This window comes from Bombyx mandarina, chromosome 08 (assembly GCF_030267445.1).
Source record: "Bombyx mandarina strain Sakado chromosome 08, ASM3026744v2".
Lineage (NCBI taxonomy): Eukaryota > Metazoa > Arthropoda > Insecta > Lepidoptera > Bombycidae > Bombyx > Bombyx mandarina.
In genome coordinates this window covers 3,569,576-3,589,054 of record NC_143215.1, presented here as the reverse complement: position 1 = coordinate 3,589,054, position 19,479 = coordinate 3,569,576, and the positions used below count along the sequence as shown (strand labels likewise).

Here is a 19,479-nt window from a genome sequence, read left to right as displayed (position 1 = left end):
AATGCTTGGATTTGTTATGCGTAACTCTCAACATTTTCGTAAAGCTAAAACTATTAAAATACTATACTGTACTTTTGTTCGCAGTCACTTAGAATACGCTTCACAAGTTTGGAATCCTCGATATAATATCTATATAGAACGAATTGAAAGAATTCAGCGTAAATTTATAAAGTACCTTTGTTTTAAATTAAATATTGCCTATAACTCTAATAATTATGATAACCTTTGTAAAAAACATCATCTACTTCCTCTTTACTTGCGGCGCGAGGTTTCCGACATTATATATTATTTAAAGATCGTTAAAGGTTTGGTGGATTGCCCGGAGCTCTTATCCAAAGTTGGCTTCAATGCACAGAGAATATCTTTAAGGCATCGAAATCTAATTTCTTTGCCGCTAGCTTCCACTAACTATAGGCAAAACTCATTCTTTTTACGTGTTGGTGGTGACCTCAACAGACTTGGCAGGTTCTTAGATATTGACCCATTTTATTCCTCTATCACAGGACTTAGACGTCAGCTTAGTGCCCGATTTTTCGTGGGCGATGAGGGGGCAGAGGGTGCGGGGCCATGTGCCGGTGACGTGTAGCACAACAGTTTTTAATTAATTTGTGACATTTATACATAAGTGTACATTTAAATTTAAATTAGTCTGGTGTTTTCCTCCATTCCTTATGTTGTTTCTTGCTTGCTGAATGTTTTTAATTTTTTTTTTGTTTCTATGCTTTTGTTTCTCTAGTGTTTTTAATTTGTTTATATTGGTGAGAACCTTTAATTGGCTTTTTGTTTCTATTATTTGTTATATTATTATACTTTGTTAGTTGGCTGTTGGTTCTCCTTGTATTAAATAAATAAATAAATAAATAAATAAATAAATGTTGTAATGACTATGGGCTCCTATAACCACTCAACAACGTGAGTAGATCCGCTAATGTATACGATAAAAGAAAAAAAAAACCATTAAAAAAAATCGCGTAGTTCCGGAAAATATCGTGCAAAAAAAGTCGATTTTAATGTCCATAAAAAATCCTGTCGCTGTTCAAATAAACACAAATAATCAATTCAGCCTTATATTTTGGAGCCAGGACAACGATCTCGGGTCGAAAATGTGCCCCTCCGGTGTCATCAGCCCCGGCCTGTAGGGATAATTCGTAATTAATGTCACTGTTCCCTTGAAACACGCGTTTTTCTTATCTTTTCTTAGAAAGTTTTGGCTTCCATGATGACTTTGGATGGGCTTTGAATAATATTGTAGAAAAAATAGATGATGTCAGACATGCGCTCGGTCGTAAAACTCATGCCAAATCCTTATACATAATGATAAGAGAACACGCTGTGACTCAACATAACGTTGGATAAGGCAAGAAGGAAAATAATTTTAAATTACATGATAATATTTAAAACGCCTTCCTTTCTAGGGGACAAACTTTATACCCACTACGCAAAAATGAGAAGTGAGACATTCTCACTTTATGGAGAAGACATGCCGAAATTTAAATGGCTACAAACCCACATCTTTTTTTACTTAAATAGAAAATAAACTACAATTCTGGGAGTTTCATGTGTTTAATCAGATATATATTCAGTAACATTAATATAGTTTTAATTCCCAAAGATCTTATCTAGAGGATTTATCATCAAATAAAACAAATAGGTACGGATACCATATAAGGCTGGTATTTCACTGTCATATAAGGCAAGGAAACTATCGCTGAAGCTGACTGGTAAAACGGACGGAGTACTCACGGGCATCTGGAGTATACATCTGGATTTTGCCAAAATCAACATCCACAACCACAAAGTTTATTAATTAGTTTAGTAACTAGTTTATTAATCTACCTTATTGCTAGTATTGCTCAAACAGATACACTACTTTTTAAATCTTTTTTTCCAACATATACAAAATTACAATTGATAGTCAACTAACTGTAGGAGTAACTAACTATATTCGTATATACGAGAAAAATGAAAAAATGTCGATGAAATTTTTAGACCATCTGCGCCAGGCTGTCGTCGCTCCGATCCATTTAACGAGCAATCGTATGGTGAAATAACCTCATTACCTCCATACTACAATGCTCCAGTCAATAACGCACCAGTGAATCGTTTCAAATACGTACATAACCGAAATGTGAATAAATATGACAATTAAAATGACTATTCAAACGCATTTATAGCAGAGTTGAAACGATATAAAGTTTAAAGCTATTTAAATTCTGGTAACAAAGAAAATTTAATATCTAGCACGAGAGTATCTGTGAAAAATGTCCTTGGAGCGGAACAAAAACTGTGCCAAATATAAATCATATCGCTAATTTTGGACACTCAACTTTGAACTATTACAACTAATTGGTAATATGGTAATTGGTAATATGAGTGGAGACAATTATCGCGCTTGTTATCAGCTTAGAGATTAATGCTTCCGCATTCCGGTTGGGGTAGTAATATTTTTAATATAGTATAATATAGTTTAATATAGTAGAGTTTCTTCGTCTTCTGAACCGACGTCTTCATTTCCAAAGATCGCGTCTAGTTTGATGACTATTTTCTGATCAGCCGTGTCACAGCCCCTATGTTCTGTTTTTTCCTTACCTAATCGTTTGTAGCCTAAGGGGCTTTTCCCATTTTTTTTTTTTTTTATTTATTTATTGCTTAGATGGATGGAGCTCACAGCCCACCTGATGTTAAATGGTTACTGGAGCCCATAGACATCTACAACGTAAACACGCCACCCACCTTGAGATATAAGTTCTGAGGTCTCAGTATAGTTACAACGGCTACCCTTTCGAACCGAAACGCATTACTGCTTCACGGCGGAATTAGGCGGAGCGGTGGTACCTACCCGTGCGAACTCCCAAGAGGTCCTACCACCAGTGAAGAGGTCCTACCACCAGTGAAGGTCCCACCACATAACCTACTATCAGTTTTTTAGGATATCTGTGAGCGACGTGTCAGAAATTTTGAGTTTCCTTAAAAAGTTTATTTATCGATCACGACCCACACCACAGTTTCCTGGTCAATTGCGATCAATTCAATAATAATAATATAGAAGAACACATTCTACTTGCCACTTTAATTTTATTATTACCTGGACTCTGTATAAGCTTACAACGGTTGTGCCTAGCTGAATTATTTTACTCGTGATCCAAATATATCGTATCTACTACAAAAGCAAGCAAACCGGTAATTGAAATATTGTGTATACATAATTTTGTTTAAATAAGAAATTATTTTTTTAAACTATATAGTCAGATTTAATATGTCTACGACTCGTAAATACCGAGGCAGATACTAGAATCATAATACTTCACTGCATAGTATAAAACAAAGTTGCTTTCTCTATCCCTATATCTGTCTGTCCCTATGTATGCTTAAATCTCTAAAACTACGCAACAGATTTAGATGCGGTTTTTTTTAATAGATAGAGTGATTGAAGAGGAAGGTTTATAAACATAATAACGTCCATTAAATAGTGGAGAAATCAATAATAAATTACAGTTTCAGAAGCGAAGCGAGGGCGGGTCGCTAGTTGCTTATACTTTATTTTCCATACCATTCAGAGAACGTTCGAGAATCCGTATTTCATAGCAATAAAAGTGTCGTTGGCTCGCATCCCGCGTTTCCTGTCATGAGTAACTGCATTTCAATGGAAGCCTTCCTGAATTCGTACACTTCCTGCTTATGTGTTCATTTTGTTTACTGCCGAACTATTCACATATTTATTTGTCGGTTCTTAAGTAGAAAAATATAAGTAATGATTATTCTGGGAACGGTTTTTTTTTTTTATTGCTTAGATGAGTGGACGAGATCACAGCCCACCCGGTGTTAAGTAGTTATTGGAGCCCATGGACATCTATAACGTAAATGCGCCACTCACCTTGAGATATAAGTTCTAAGGTCTCAGTATAGTTACAACGGCTGCCCCACCCTTCAAGCCGAAACGCATTACTGCTTCACGGCAGAAATAGAAAGGGTGGTGGTACCCGCGCGAACTCACAAGAGGTCCTACCACCAGTAAAAAGTTAGTTAGGTTAGCTGTTAGGAAGCTGTTTTTAAAGATTTTCCTCGTAGGCTTTAAGATGGCTGCTTGTTCACTTTCATAAACAATAGCATTTGTGATTATCAACGATGAAGAAAAATTCGTGAAGTGAACGCAGTGTGAGAGGGTTTCCTTTTATTCTTACCTATCTGCCTGTATCCTCTTGTTCAAGCCTATTGTCATATTGTAATTTGGTTTTGAATATAATATTTAATTATGTAATAATTAAATTGTTTCTTTTCAAGCAACACGACCGCTAAGCGCGTAGCAACCTTACTGGAAGATAAACTACAAAGTTTCTCGCCGGATCTTCTCAACGGGTGGCGATTCCAATCCAGTGCTAGATTCTGTGAAGCAATGCTCGTGCTAGGGCCAAAGCAAATTCTCTAAAGTTGAACACGCGAGCTCACCTACCAGTCCGTCAGTGGCTGGAATAGCCCCTTAGGCTACCAATTACTAGGTAGGTGAAAAAACACACAACCTATATTAGATGTCTGTTATCCGGTAGCTATTTACCAGGCAGGTAGGCTGTGAATTGTTTTAATTCTTGTACAATTAAAAAAAAAGGAAAAGAAGAGTTATGTAGCGATAATCAGGCTATTACACAATAGCGCTGGATAACGTTCACAACATCATCACTGTTTAAATTTGGTAATTAGGTTTAGATAACAAGTATAATGTTCACTGTATTCAATACCAAGAAATGGAGTAACATAAACCCCTTGTTTGTAATGTAGTGTATAAGCATAAGATATTTGTGAATAAAACAGTCCTTAACCATCCTTTGCCTTTTTTACGAATGAGGGATTACTGGTGGCCCGGAGGCCTTTCCAGTTTCACCAGGACAGGTGGGCGTGCAAAGGCTCAGCCAGGAGGGATGGGATTTGCTAACAGCTGCCCGAGCGCCTCCAAACGAGACCTAACCATTCAAGAGCAGCTGCTTCGTGAATGAATCTCTGTCTTTTCATTTTAAAAATAAATTGCGGCTTGACGGAATTCCTAACATAGCTGATGTCCATGAGTGACGGTGATTTGAGAAAGCTGAGTCCCAGTGTGTTTGTGCTGCGTGTTTGTGTGCTGAGTGTTTGTACTAAAAATTCACGTCCCTCTCTGTGTCTGTTTGCTCGTTCGTTTATTTCTGACAGCCATTTTATTAGTAAAAATTATGTATGAGTTTGCTTTCAAACTAGTAAAGTAAATCAGTCTCTATAAAAATACAAAAATATATTATTTTTAAGATAGAATGTTACAGTAAACAAAGTCAGTCGCCAATATAACCTTGTTTCTAGCCCCATCATTTCTCCAATCATAAACCAATTTCGAGGTTTCCTGAAGATTTATCAGGTACGGTTCGTGAAATAGGTCATACTATAATAAGATTTTTCACTGAAGGCACGAAAAAAAAAATTACCTTAAACATACATGCCATTACTTCTAGCTACTGTAGATGGACCTTCCACCTGGGTCCGTCCATATTCCATATCAAATATCCCTAAATCAAATATCTAAATCCATATTCCATATTAAATAACGACATTCAGCAGACCAACGAATTAAATTTTGTATTTCGGAACTCATCCATTAAGATCTTAATTTTAGGAGAAGTTAATCTTGTAAATGTCCTTAGTGCGATACAGTTTTTATGTTTTCTATACTATGATGAGCACATCTATATTAAAGAAATTTAGAGTATATTATTGGTGGTAGGACGTCTTGTGAGTCCGCACGGGTAGGTACCACTCTGCCTATTTCTGCCGTGAGCAGTAATGCGCTTCGGTTTGAAGGGCAGGGCAGCCGTTGTACTGTTAAAAGTGAGACTTTAGAACTCGGGTCTCAAGGGTGGCGGTATTTACTTTTTAGATGTCTATGGGCTCCGGTAACTAGTTAACACCGGGTGGGCCGTGAGCCTGTCCATTTATTTAAGCAATAAAAAAAAACTACATAATACAAGTATAGAAAGGCTTTTTTATAAAAAAACAGGTTATACCATAAAGCACTCTGAATACATAACAATATAGTAAAGTTTTGAGAGCTCAGGCAAAGCTTCAACGTCTCGTAAGTACAACACGTAGTCGGTCGATTTAAAAATTCTTACCTGTAGTCTGCAGACAAAATTATTTATTCGCATCTTGCTCCGTACATTATTTGGCTTGCAGACTTTTCACTATTCATTTATCTTACACATTTTTTTTTTTTACTTTTAGTGACACGGACATGTGGATTTTACTTTCGGTTCAAGTTTGAAATAGATTGTTTCGCCGATTTAGAACTAAAAAACTAGGGTGGGAGAGGTAAGAAAAATGATTTTTTTTATTGCTCTTGTAGGCAGACGAGCACGGCACACCTGATGGTGAGTGGTTACCGTCGCCCATGTACTTCAGCAATGCCAGGGGTAGAGCCAAGCCGCGGCCTACCGCAATCTCGGTAGAGCAGTGGGAGCGCTTTTATTTATCGATTGAGGCACTACGAAGTCTGCCGGGTCAGCTAGTAATCTATACTAATATTATAAAGAGGAAAGATTTGTTTGTTTGTTTGTTTCGAATAGGCTCCGAAACTACTGGACCGATTTGAAAAATTATTTTTCCATTAGAAGCCGACATTGTCCCTGATGAACATAGGCTACTTTTTTTATTTTATTTTTTATTTTTATTTTTTTGGTTTCATGTGTGTTTTAATGTTTCCGAAGCGAAGCGAGGGCGGGTCGCTAGTAATAAATATTAAAGAAGTTAAATTACAATGCTACTTAATGGTTAATAATATTTAAATTAGTCCTAATATGGAATCGGTTAAATTAAGCGATGGTGGGTGCGCGTGGTGGTGAAATGCGTGGGCTATTATATTCGGTGTCAAGTGGTAGGAAATTCTGGGGCAAATCAGCATTTTTTTAGAAATGTTCTTATTTATTTTAAGGAACGGCTGCCCTGAGGTCTTTCAGTTTCACCAAGACTGGTACCGTCTATGGTAAGTATCCATCAAAGTATCTAAATTTATTAATTTGAGCCTACGGGAAAAACCACTTCTCATACCAAGCCAAACAACGACTATTTTCTCCGAATACCTACTTTAATTACTCAGTGGCGTCACTGTTTTCAGGGAAGTCATCATCATTTTCCAGCTTTAGGAAGAAACTTCGTTCGCCTCAAACTATATCGCTCTATCACTAGGCTTTCTATTGTAATCATTAGCCACCAATAACCAGTTTGATCCGGTCCGTCTCTCAGGATACTGTCAACGTTATTTAGTTCCATCTACCTCCCGATCAATCAAAAGCCACTACATTGTGGTAGGTTTAATTGTAGTAAAATGTGGTAAGTATTAATGGTAGGCAGCGGCTTGGCTCTGCCCCTAGCATTGCTGTCGTCCATGAGTGACGGTGACCACTTATCATCACGTGGGCCGTATGCCCGTCTGCCTACAAAGTTAATAAATAAAAAAAATCTACAGTAAATAAAAACCTAAAAATATCAGTTTTAATTTTTGGTAGATCTTTGGTTGGCGAAGCCGCGAACCACAAAAGAACGTGAATACCTGCTAATTAATATGTATATTCCAATTAGTAAATAAATTTATTGTTCGAACCGCAAAAATTAAACAATGAACAGTTCTCTTGATATGAATACATTTGAATTCTCTCCCGCAAACATTCGTATTTTATTGATCTAAATTGAAAACTAGAGCTCAGTTATAAACAATCGATGAGCAAATGATCTATATATTAATACGTGAAGCAAAAACTTTGTATCCTTTTTTACGAAAATTGCGCGGACGGAGGAGGCTGAAATTTTCCACACTTATACAGAATATAGAGAAGAAGTGCACAATGCTAATATTTTTTTTAAAATAATGCATAAAATATGCATTATATCAATAAAGAAAATATTACACACACTACATACCGTGTACATATTTGACGCACACACGCATGCATACTATTTATTGTCAAACTTTTGTTCTTGACGTCTGTTGACAAATTGAGAATAGATTAAATATTGTTTGTCTTTGTTAATATTTTTTATAGTGTAGCCTTGGCAAAATTTGTGATCATAGAAGTATAAAATACAATCATAATAGTGTACAAACTTACAATTCCAATTAATTATAGTCGAATTTCGACTACTGCGGGACCTCTAGTTTTAATTATTTTTTCTTTAAATTTCATTAGATTGAAGATCAAGTTACATGTTCGTTTTGTAAAAAGGATATTGCTTTTTGGATATAAAAACCCTCTGGTCTTCATTACCGTTAATTAAATTTGATCAATAATTCTCAACATGTTCAATTGATTCGACCCATTCATTAAATGTCATTGACATTGACAAATAGATTTGTTGTTCGAATCACCCTATGTATGTCAGACAGTCGTAAAATTTTATTATTTATTGACTGATTTTCGTCGTCAAAACCAGTCGCTTTAACGGAGTTTAACGCATTGAAGATAAGTTTACTTCAGAAGGTTAATTAGTAACAAGCTGCTATGAGCAGTCGTGAACTCAGTAGGCAGCGGCTTGGCTCTGCTCCTGGCATTGCTGAAGTCCATGGGCGACGGTAACCACTTACCATCTGATGGGCCGTACGCTCGTCTGTCTACAAAGGCAATAAAAAAAAAATAAAAAAACTCATATAAGGGTAATTCTTTTGCACAGGACGATAAAGCGATGGCCTAACTGGTGTTAAGTGATTAAATCATAACAGTGCAAATGCCGCCGTATATCTTTAAATATAAGGTTCTGTTTCCGAGCAAAAATATAATTTTAATATCCACTCAAGCGGGGTTGCGATACACTGTAACTAACCAATTTAGACTTAAGATTCATATTTAGTTCAATACTTAAAAAATAAATAAATAAAAGCAAAATATTATAATAATAACTCTTGCACTTAATATTTAATTTTGTCTCGCTTACAGTCCCTTGCGACTTTCTCCGTACAATGTAAGCCAACATAAACTTAATTATTTATTTGAAGGATTCTTTATAATGCCTCTAATATCGTGCGGCTTAAGACACGAACTAAGCGCGAATGTATTTTTATTTTTCACATAAAAAACATTTATTTCATATAACATATATAATAAACAATTTACTGTGAGTCCGCACTGGTAGGTAACACCACCCCGTCTATTTCTGTCGTGAAGCAGTAATGCGTTTCGGTTTGAAGGGTGTTGCAGCGGTTGTAACTATACCTGAGACCATACAAATCATATCACAAAGTGGGTGGCGGCATTTACGTTGTAGATGTCTATCGGCTGGGCTGGAGGGTGGTCTGTGAGCTCGTCCATCCATATAAAAAAAAAACTTATTACTGTAATATTACTAATAATGAATGTTGTTCAGCTGAGCTCAACTTCTGTAGATGATTCAAAAGATATCCATGTCCTTATGACTATCCACTATGACGTCATGTCTGTTGGAAGCCATATTGAAAATAAAGAGGTACAAACATAAAAAAAGGTAACAACATACGGTCCATGATTTAATTAGTTTATTTTTGTTTTTAGGTCATAAAATGTATTTAGAATTAACGAATTTATGTATTACAGTGTGCTTAGTGCGAGTTTTTTAACTTATCAATTGTGTAAAAGCTAACTCAAATTTGTAAAGAGTTGGAACAATTCCACTACGTTTGCCGTTAAGGACGCTGTTCCAACTGCATCCAAATTTGAGTTAAGTTAACCTTTACCCGATTCAGAAATCAAAAAACTCGCACTAAGCACACGGATATAGACTCTTTAAATAACAAACCGCTAATATATTTTTTTTATTTCAGTTTTCGCGAATCCTAAGCATAAAATAAACTACTTTAATTTCGCGTTTTTTTATAGTAATTATTATATATTATTTCCGACGTTTCAAATACTTTACAGTTCTCGTGGAACGGAACGGACGGACGTCGCTAATTCTATAATAATAATAAATAAATAAACCGCCAATTCTCACCCTTCGGGCCACACGTCAAACAGATTAGCGTATTATCCACAAGCTTTCTCGTTTACAGCGAGACGATATGGGCGACCCGACGCTGTACCTCGACAAACGACTCCGTACCATTTGTTTTGCGGGTACAAATTCCGAAACATTACGAAATCCTTTGTCGGAAATATTTTTGTTTGTAGTGTGTACGTACCTTCTTTATTTTGCTGTCGTGAATAAATTAAGATACGCTTCTGTAGCTCGAATACAAGTTGGTAAACAAATTCGTGTTTCCATTTCATTCTAATTTTGAATACATTCAACATAATATGAAAATTACAGATTCAATTACGTACAATAATTTCATTGTTCTTATTTTGGTTCTTATATTGTGCGCATTCTAAATTTGGGAATGTCATGTTCGTTTATCTATATATTAACACATGAAGCAAAAACTTTGTATCCCTTTTTACGAAAATTGCGCGGACGGAGGAGTATGAAATTTTCCACACTTATGGAGAATATAGAGAAGAAGTGCACAATGCTAATATTTTTTTTTTTTTTTTTTAAATAATGCATAAATGATACATTAAATAAATAAAGAAAACATTACACACACTACATACCATGTATTTGACGCACACACGCATGCATACTATTTATTATCAAACTTTTGTTCTTCACGTCTGCTGTTGTCAAATTGAGAATAGATTAAACATTGTTTGTCTTTGTTAATATTTTTTATAGTGTAGTCTTGGCGAAATTTGTGATTATAGAAGTATAAAATACAATCATAATAGTGTACAAACTTACAAATTCAATTAATTAAAGTCGAATTTAGACTACTGCGGGACCTCTAGTATATTTTAAATGAGGCATGTTGTGTGTTGTTTTTTTTTTAAATATCACTACGCTAACTTCTCGTCGAACTTGTCGATTGCGACAAGGAATTCGACGTGTATGTTAACCATAGACACAATCCATTTATTTTCTTGTCGAACCTTCTCACTGGGTCGCTATTACGATCCGATGGTAGATGCAGCGAAGCACCGCTCTTGTTAGGGCAGATAATAGCAAATTCTTTCAGGCTGAATCCTGTAAGTTCTCCCACCAGTCACCCTAAGCCAGAATCGCCCTTCGAGAGTACTGGCAGATGGGTTGGCAAAAAAATATAACTCACATTGACTTTATAACTAGATTTCCAAAGTCGAATTCTATATGCTTAACTACATTCTACAGATAAATTAAACATTACAATGGATACCTAGTAGTAGCTTAAAAATGAAATGAATAATGAAAAAAATATATATTATCTGTGGTACACCAATAAAAACTAGCAACTTACACCCATACATTAATCATCTGTTTGTATTCAGAACACTTTCACTAAAAACGCATCCAATGGACGAGTACGTTAGATCTCTCACGTAGCCAAAGTCCCTTCCATAAGTCAAATTTGTAATGATGCAAGCTATTATCAACGTTATACTTAAGCCGTAAAGGTTATATTCGACTGCGGCAAGAAGTGCATGTCCCGAATAATGTTTGTATAACCACAGTGGGATTTACTTCGGCGTGTGTGAGACGGGTCACGCAGTCGCTCGATTGAATTCTCTCGGCTTTGTAGTTGAAACTTTTTACTGATCGTCTTCTCGCATTAAAACTGTATAATCTCAAAACTTACTAATCTTACAGGAGAGTGTTTTAAAGGTTTAAGCATGTGATATTTTTAATATTAATTAATCATCTTTGCATCATTTATTTTTTATTTTTTATCAGTTATCTGTCTTTTAAAGTAAGATAAAATTATCTATTAATTTTGTTAATAGTAGTAAATATATAGGTAAACTAAAAAAAAGAAACTAAGACTAAATTACGCTCTTTTGACAGTAATTATGAGAAAAATACTGGTGATACCAAATGATTCCGCATATTAATTAAAATTCGAATATTTTTGGAAATTGTACACTTTTAATGCGAAAAGACGTCCATCGTGTTCTAAATTTAATTTGACATTTTGTTTTTCTGAAGAACGCATTTTGTATGCATTTTTCAAAATACATAATACATTTACTGTTTAATATTCATTTATTATTTGTTAAAGTTTTCAAGAGCAATGTGTTTTTATTATTCATATTTGTATGTTCGTTATATTTTTACACGACGCGAAAATTTAATCTCAAAAATATTTATAGTTGATTCTAAGTATTTTTTTATTGCATAGATGGGTGGACGAGCTCACAGCCCACCTGGTGTTTAGTTGTTGCCGGAGCCCACAGACATCACGATGAAAGTGCCTCCACCCACCTCCAAACGTGATTTGTAAGGTCTCAGTTTTAACAGTACAACGGCTACCCCACCCTTCAAACCGAAATGCATTACTGCTTCACGGCAGAAATAGGCAGGGTGCTGGTACCTACCCGTGCGGACTCACAAGAGGTTCTACCACCAGTAAATAAAACTCTCAAAACCAATTTCAAATAAATTAATTGCATTATGTACTAACCATCTCAGCGAATAGTTTTATTGAGACTTTTTACAAATGAAGGTTTTCTCCATCAACGACAAAACTCATTCCAAAGACTTACTTTTTTCGGACTTAAGTACCTAGAATCAACGGGATTATTTTCATACAGCCAAATATTATGAAAATATTCTATACAAGCGACACGAACCTACTCTTGCAAAATCGTGTAGGCCATGAATCATGATTTAATTTTATTTAACTTTTACATTCATTTCTGGTATCTCACCTGACACGCGTCACGTATACATTAACGATACTTATTTGTTTTAATATCATTGTTAAAACAGAAATATAGTGTCTAGACGATAAGTTCAATAAATCGATACACACTTAATTAGAACCAATTGAAGTTTATGTATTTTAACCTCGACGGAAAAATTTAGGTATTCCAATTTTATTCACAGGCGACTAACCATTTCGTTATGATTTTGAAAATTCTATTCTATTTTATTTCTTGTGGATATTATTAAAAATAAATAAAAACGAAGAAGATTCTTTAGTATTCATATTATTAAGATTTGAAGATATCAAGATGCATAATTCACTACAATCCAAAATTTTGTACGTTGTAAAATTATACACTAAAGTAAAGTACCTAATGTTGCTAAAGATGTCTTTAAATATGATGGCCATTGTTATTTTATTTTTATTCATATTATTATTATATATGCATCATATCGAAAACATGCAGTTGTGTATTATGAATCATACATTTTAATTGGTAATGAGGACACAATATTTTTACTGTTACGATTAGGTATATTAAATTGGTACTCAATGTGAGACTTGAACGAATTTTGATAAAATTAATGCACATACAATATGTTTTATTGATAATAATGTTTTTCTCCGGGTAATAATAAAATGATTATTTTATATTACGCGTGCCATCTATAATCTATTAAAAATAAGTTGACAAATTTGAAACATACCTAACAACCCAAAAATTGCATAAAACACATCGGAATATCCTACCAAAAAGTTTCGAACGCAACGTTCTTTACTAACCAAATAACAAGTTAACAATGTGCTTAGTGCGAGTTTTTGAACGTTCTCGATAGCGTAAAAGTTAACTCGATTTGTATGGAGTTGGAACGTTTGGCTACGTTTGCCCATAGGAACGCTGTTCCAATTGCAAACTTTGAGTTAACTCTTACGCTATCGAGAGCGTTAAAATACTCCCTCTAAGCATACCTTACGCAAAGTTGATCGTGTGAATTCCTCGTAGGATGAATAAACTAAAATGCTCTTTGCGAAGTTCGAGACGACGCAATAAAAAATAAATAAACAAATAACCAGACTTCACTATCGGATCCTTGAATACAATTGATCAGACCCCGTAAACAAAGGCGGGGACCAAAGTTCGTTGTGTAGTGATGGCCCTGTGTTTGTTGACTATCGATAAAAATCTCAAAAATTTAAAACCGTATCGATTAATAAATTCGATTTCATAAAGGTGATATTTTTATTGTTCCACTATTCGTTTGTGTGCACTAGATTGTATAGAGGTGCTTCGCCCTAACTTTAAAAACTGAAGCCATAAATGCTTCAGAGCCAAAATATCAAAGACGGTGGACACATCTGTGCGAACTCATAGTTATATTAACCACCATGAAATAAACCATAGCTTTAACATGAGTCGAAAGCTAATAAGCTGACGAAACTTACCAATACTATGATTAAAATTGTACTGGAAAATATACGGGCTCACTAGTAGCACAATTTGCTGACGAAGGGTTTTAAGCTTTCGCGCTAAAATATATTATGAACCTTACTATTTAACGGGTTCTTACCATAATTTGCACTTTGCATGAGTTCTCGATACTTCGGCACTGTTAGTCGCTTACAACACTCTTCGCAAAATAACTTAGGTCTAGGTTAGGAATTTTGATCCTGCTTCGTTCGAAGTTTCATTTCCAAAATAACTCATACAATCCGAATTTCACTAACATCACCATATCTTGAGATTGAGTTGTTAATGATATCGATAAGTAAAGTAACTTTATCGATAATCATTGAACAGAACATGATTCTAAGCCTACTTACAAAGTCAAGGTTGGAGTTTGCTTACATAATATCAATATTTATATTGTTGTGTGACTGATACCGGTTATAATTTTATTAGAAAATACAGTACATGGATTTACAATTCATAATTTATTTGATATACATATTTTATTAACATTTCTAGTTATTGACCTGGAATACAGACCTACTTGAACAATTGGAAGTCATTATGTGAAAATTTTACTTTTTTTAAATTAAATGACAAACATTCCATATTAGCATAGACTATCCTATTTTCATTTAAGGTATTGACTGAAACAGCTATTAGATAATTTACTCATACATACCATAAAAACAAGCGTGCACGAATTAAATTTTTTAAATATAAATTGTATCGATAGTATGCCCATTCGTCTCTACTCGGATAGTTAGTTATACGAAGAGGGAGCGCGTTATTTGAATGCATTAAACATTGGTGCGTCGCGAACGTAACACTGGTCAACGACCAGCACCCGATAATATAAACAATACTATTTTATAATTGTTGTTGTGTCAAAACAAAACTATTCGCCATTTTAATTTGCGTCACTTGTTTTTTTTTTTTTTTTTTTTTTTCGTGAACGTAGGTTTGTCGTTCGACTTTTGAATTAATATAAACTTTTTAAATTAAATCTTTTGAATTTAGATTTTCGCGCGTTTTTTTACACGAACATTGTTCTTTTTTTTCAATTAACTGTTTCAAAAATCGAAAATGTTTATAAACGTGTGAGACATTTCGTTTTATTTTCTTTTGTTGTTTTCTTACGTGATAATTAAAAACATGAAAATGGCGAAGTCAACGGTTGTGATTCGTCAATCATTGTAAGTTTATATTATTATTTTTATATTTTTTATATTTATTGAATATATTAATTACATGTCTTTATTTTTATTTATTTTTCGATAGAATCGAAGAATTTTCGAATGAATTAGACATGTGCTTACCTAAATTTAATACAGTTGAATTAATAACTTTGACGCGAACTACTAGTCCTAAACACATACGTATACAATCATGAAACATCATCATTCTCCTGCCCTTCTCCCTGTCATATGGGGTCGGCGCAACAGGTTTTCTTCTTCCATACTCCTCTATCGATTACTTGGACTTTTTGGCGGGAACGCGAGGAGTGAAGTTGTGTGATTTGTTTTATTTTGTTTACTTAGTGTTTCTTCGGGTTTAAATGTGTATGGTTTATTAACTGTTTAATATCTGTGAAACTGCACAAATGTGGGAAAATGGAACAAAGCCGCTGGACATAACTTCTCGGGATCCTCCAAAAAATCCACTGAAAAAATCTTAGTAAATGACCACCATTTTACTGAGACTATATTTCATCCCATATCATCTTATTTCATTTCATTTAATTTCATCCCAGTTGATTAATGTCTCAAATTAATCATCTTCATTTCATTTCACTCCATAATATCATTTTTCATAAAAATATGAATATAAATTAAAATAAGACATGACTTAAAGGTCTCAATTATCAGGTCATAAAATCCTTTAAAAAAAAAATCCTCTATCATATACCATTTCTTCGCTCGCTCCCCTCTTACGGATATCGTCTAATAGGCAATAATACATCCTTTGTTTCATAGATCTACCTCTTCCTCTAAAGCCTTCCACATTCATAGTTAAATCACTCTTAACAACCTCATTGTCATTTCGTCTCATCACAATGTCCATACCGTCCCAAGCGCGCATATCATGAAACATCTTTATTAAAACAAATTGTCAGCGTACTAAACGAAAAACGTGGTAACTGGTAACTATAACGCATTTGTAAACAAAGTATTATCAATAGTACGTATTATATGTAGGTAAGCATAGGTTATTATGTGTGTGTTTTTGACACCAGACACTTAAATTCAAACAATGGTCTTATAATTATGTATTACAGTGTTTTGCAGATGACAATGTAAAAAGGAAGTCATTTAATATTCAAATTTAAAAATTCACATTGATTCGGAGTCGCAATTTTGCGTTTTATCTATTCTATATTTAAAAAATAGTCTATGATATCTGTTACCACCTAGTGATTATTTTTTCTTCTTAGTAGCTGTTTAGTGCTATCAATAAAACAAGTGTAAAAGTTTTTTCTCCTCTTTAAAATATTACTAAAGAACAGAAGAATAAATTATCACATAAATAAAATAATGATACACCCAAATTCAAGTCTTGGTACTAGTGAATATTGTCGAATTTAGATAATTAAACGAAGTTCATTAAATTTCTATTTACATGTGGTAATACAATAAACATAATAAAAATGGCTAATTTAAAGATAGATGAGTTAGCAGGAGAAGCTGTCTACCGTAATACCTGACCTTTTTATTTTATTTTTTATTTAACAGATTTTCTATTAGATTTTTTTGTTATATGGATGCAGATACCCAATATCGATTAAGACGGTTTTTTTTATTGCTTAGATGGATGGACGAGCTCACAGCCCACCTGGTGTTAAGTGGTTACTGGAGCCCATAGACATCTACAACGTAAATGCGCCACCCACCTTGAGATATAAGTTCTAAGGTCTCAAGTATAGTTACAACGGCTGCCCTACCCTTCAAACCGAAACGCATTACTGCTTCACGGCAGAAATAGGCAGGGTGGTGGTACCTACCCGCGCGGACTCACAAGACATCCTACCACCAGTAATTACGCAAATTATAATTTTGCGGGTCATTTTTATTACACGATGTTATTCCTTCACCGTGGAAGTCAATCGTGAACATTTGTTGAGTACGTATTTCATTAGAAAAATTGGTACCCGCCTGCGGGATTCGAACACTGGTGCATAGCTTCAACACGTATGCACCGGACGTCTTATCCTTGAGGCCACGACGACTTCGACGAAAAAATAGAAAAAATAAAATAAAAATTGAATTAAAAATAGTGTAAGACAGATGATTTTATTGTAAAAAAGCGTGGGGTGCTTTTCAGGATATTATCAAAATAACCCTTCTACTCATATCAGTAAAATATTTATAACTACTGATACCATAACATTATTTTTCATTTTTTACTTAAATGTCAATTTTTTCAATATTTTTTTTAATATTGAATTGTCATCGGTCCTTAATAAGTATACCAAAAATCGAGTTAATCCGACGTTTTGAAGGGGGTCAAAATCTTGTTCAAAGATTCCGTTACATACATACGTCTGAAGCTCATAAAAGCGTATTAATAGATGAAGTCATAATCTCAAATACTTCAGAACTCTCCCAGTGCCTACCTCTTTATTAGTCGAACACGCTAACACCCTCTGATTAAAGAATGTTGCAATAACAAGATCAAATAATCTTCTACTACTAAATCTTCGACGAATTAACTCGCATTACCGGTATTTTCCAATTAGTAACGAGCATTTAACTTTCATTTAGATTTTTTTTCTAATCAGTTTACGTACTAACGGACGCGCATACAACACACGCTCTGTATGATCGGAAATTAAATTTTTTTATAGGATTAATAACACATGTGTAGAATATTGCCGTTACTAAGTATGCCATCGCCTCCATCGAAGTCTCTACGTATATGATCGTCCGACAATAAACATACTAGTGGTCGCCCAGTAGTCGAAATTCGACTATAATTAACTGAAATAATAAGTTTGAACATTATTATGGTTCTATTTTCAAAAGCTATATATACTTCTATAATCACAGATTTCGCCAAGACACTATCGACAAATAATAATAGACAAACAATATTCATCTATTCTCAATTTGACCACAGACTTTAAACAATAACAAAAGTTTGACAATAAACGAAGAGTAGGTATTTATATAGGTGTGCTGTGTCAAATACATGCTAGTGTGTGTAATGTTTTTTTTATTGATTTAATGTATCTTTTATGCATAATTTTAAAAAAATATTAGCATTCTGCACTCGTTCTCTATATTCTCTATAAGTGTGGAAAATCTCATACTCCTACGTCCGCGCAATTTTCGTAAAAAGAGGTACAAAGTTTTTGCTTCACGTATTAATATCTTTGAGAAATACTGGTGAGACTGACTTGGTGGTGCGGTAAGTAAGCGCCCTGACTTTGCGCCGAAGGTCGTTTTTTTATTATTGCTTAGATGGGTGGACGAGCTCACAGCCTACCTGGTGTTAAGTGTTTACTGGAGCTGGATAAACATCTACAACGTAAATGCGCCACCCACCTTGTAATATCAGTTCTAAGGTCTCAAGTATAGTTACAACGGCTGCCCCGCTCTTCAAACCGAAACGCATACGCGTACGAGAACATAGTACTTCTGAGAATGTCACACCTTTATAATAATGACACTTTGCTGATTGACAAATAACCTCCGTAGCAATATACAGGATGTTATTATTTATAGACCACATATACATATATGTATGTACGTGTGTGTGTCTGTTCGAGTTTGTAATAAGATCTATTTGTTTTTTGAAATAAAGTCACCTGCAATTAGGATTTGAAACTAACGCCATGTACATTCAATGTCAATTCGAAATTCTTGTTGCTAAATTATCGATGGATTTTTTAAAGGAGTATTCACACTTAAAGGCCGATAAGGATCAGAATGCTAAATAGGCCCGAATCTAGATGGGGCAAAAGAGAAATCGATAGAGTTCTCGGCTAGATAAATTTAAATACTGATTTTCGCTTTTATACATACGAACGATGTGTAAGTAATGTAAATATTGTCATTTCAATTTCTATTGATACATGCCCTAAGGCGAGCACTATGTTTATTATGCGGTACCAAAATATTTTCCTAAAACAAATACAAACAGTTCTAGTAATTTTTGGAGGAACACTAAAAAAATCACGATCCAAAACTTACTAACTTTTTACTAATAATACGCAATGTATTGAAGTATTTCGCGATAGGCATATTCTAGTATATTTCGCTTCAGACTGCGAATCTACGAATTTTATAATAAGTAAAACGGCAAATACTGTTTTCTGCCATCAAATGATGAGTGC

General features: G+C 34.4%; 1 protein-coding gene across 2 annotated transcripts in view; it reads left to right on the top strand.

The window, feature by feature from the left end:
- The first annotated feature begins 14,941 nt into the window (after positions 1-14,941).
- Positions 14,942-19,479, top strand: part of LOC149502443 (putative cytochrome P450 49a1) — a 30,360-nt gene continuing 25,822 nt past the window's right edge. For both annotated transcript variants that reach the window (XM_089728997.1, XM_089728996.1), the window contains exon 1: positions 14,942-15,340. In XM_089728997.1, the coding sequence (XP_089585123.1) occupies positions 15,300-15,340 (41 nt within the window). In that variant the 5' untranslated portion in view covers positions 14,942-15,299. The remainder of the gene's footprint in view (positions 15,341-19,479) is intronic.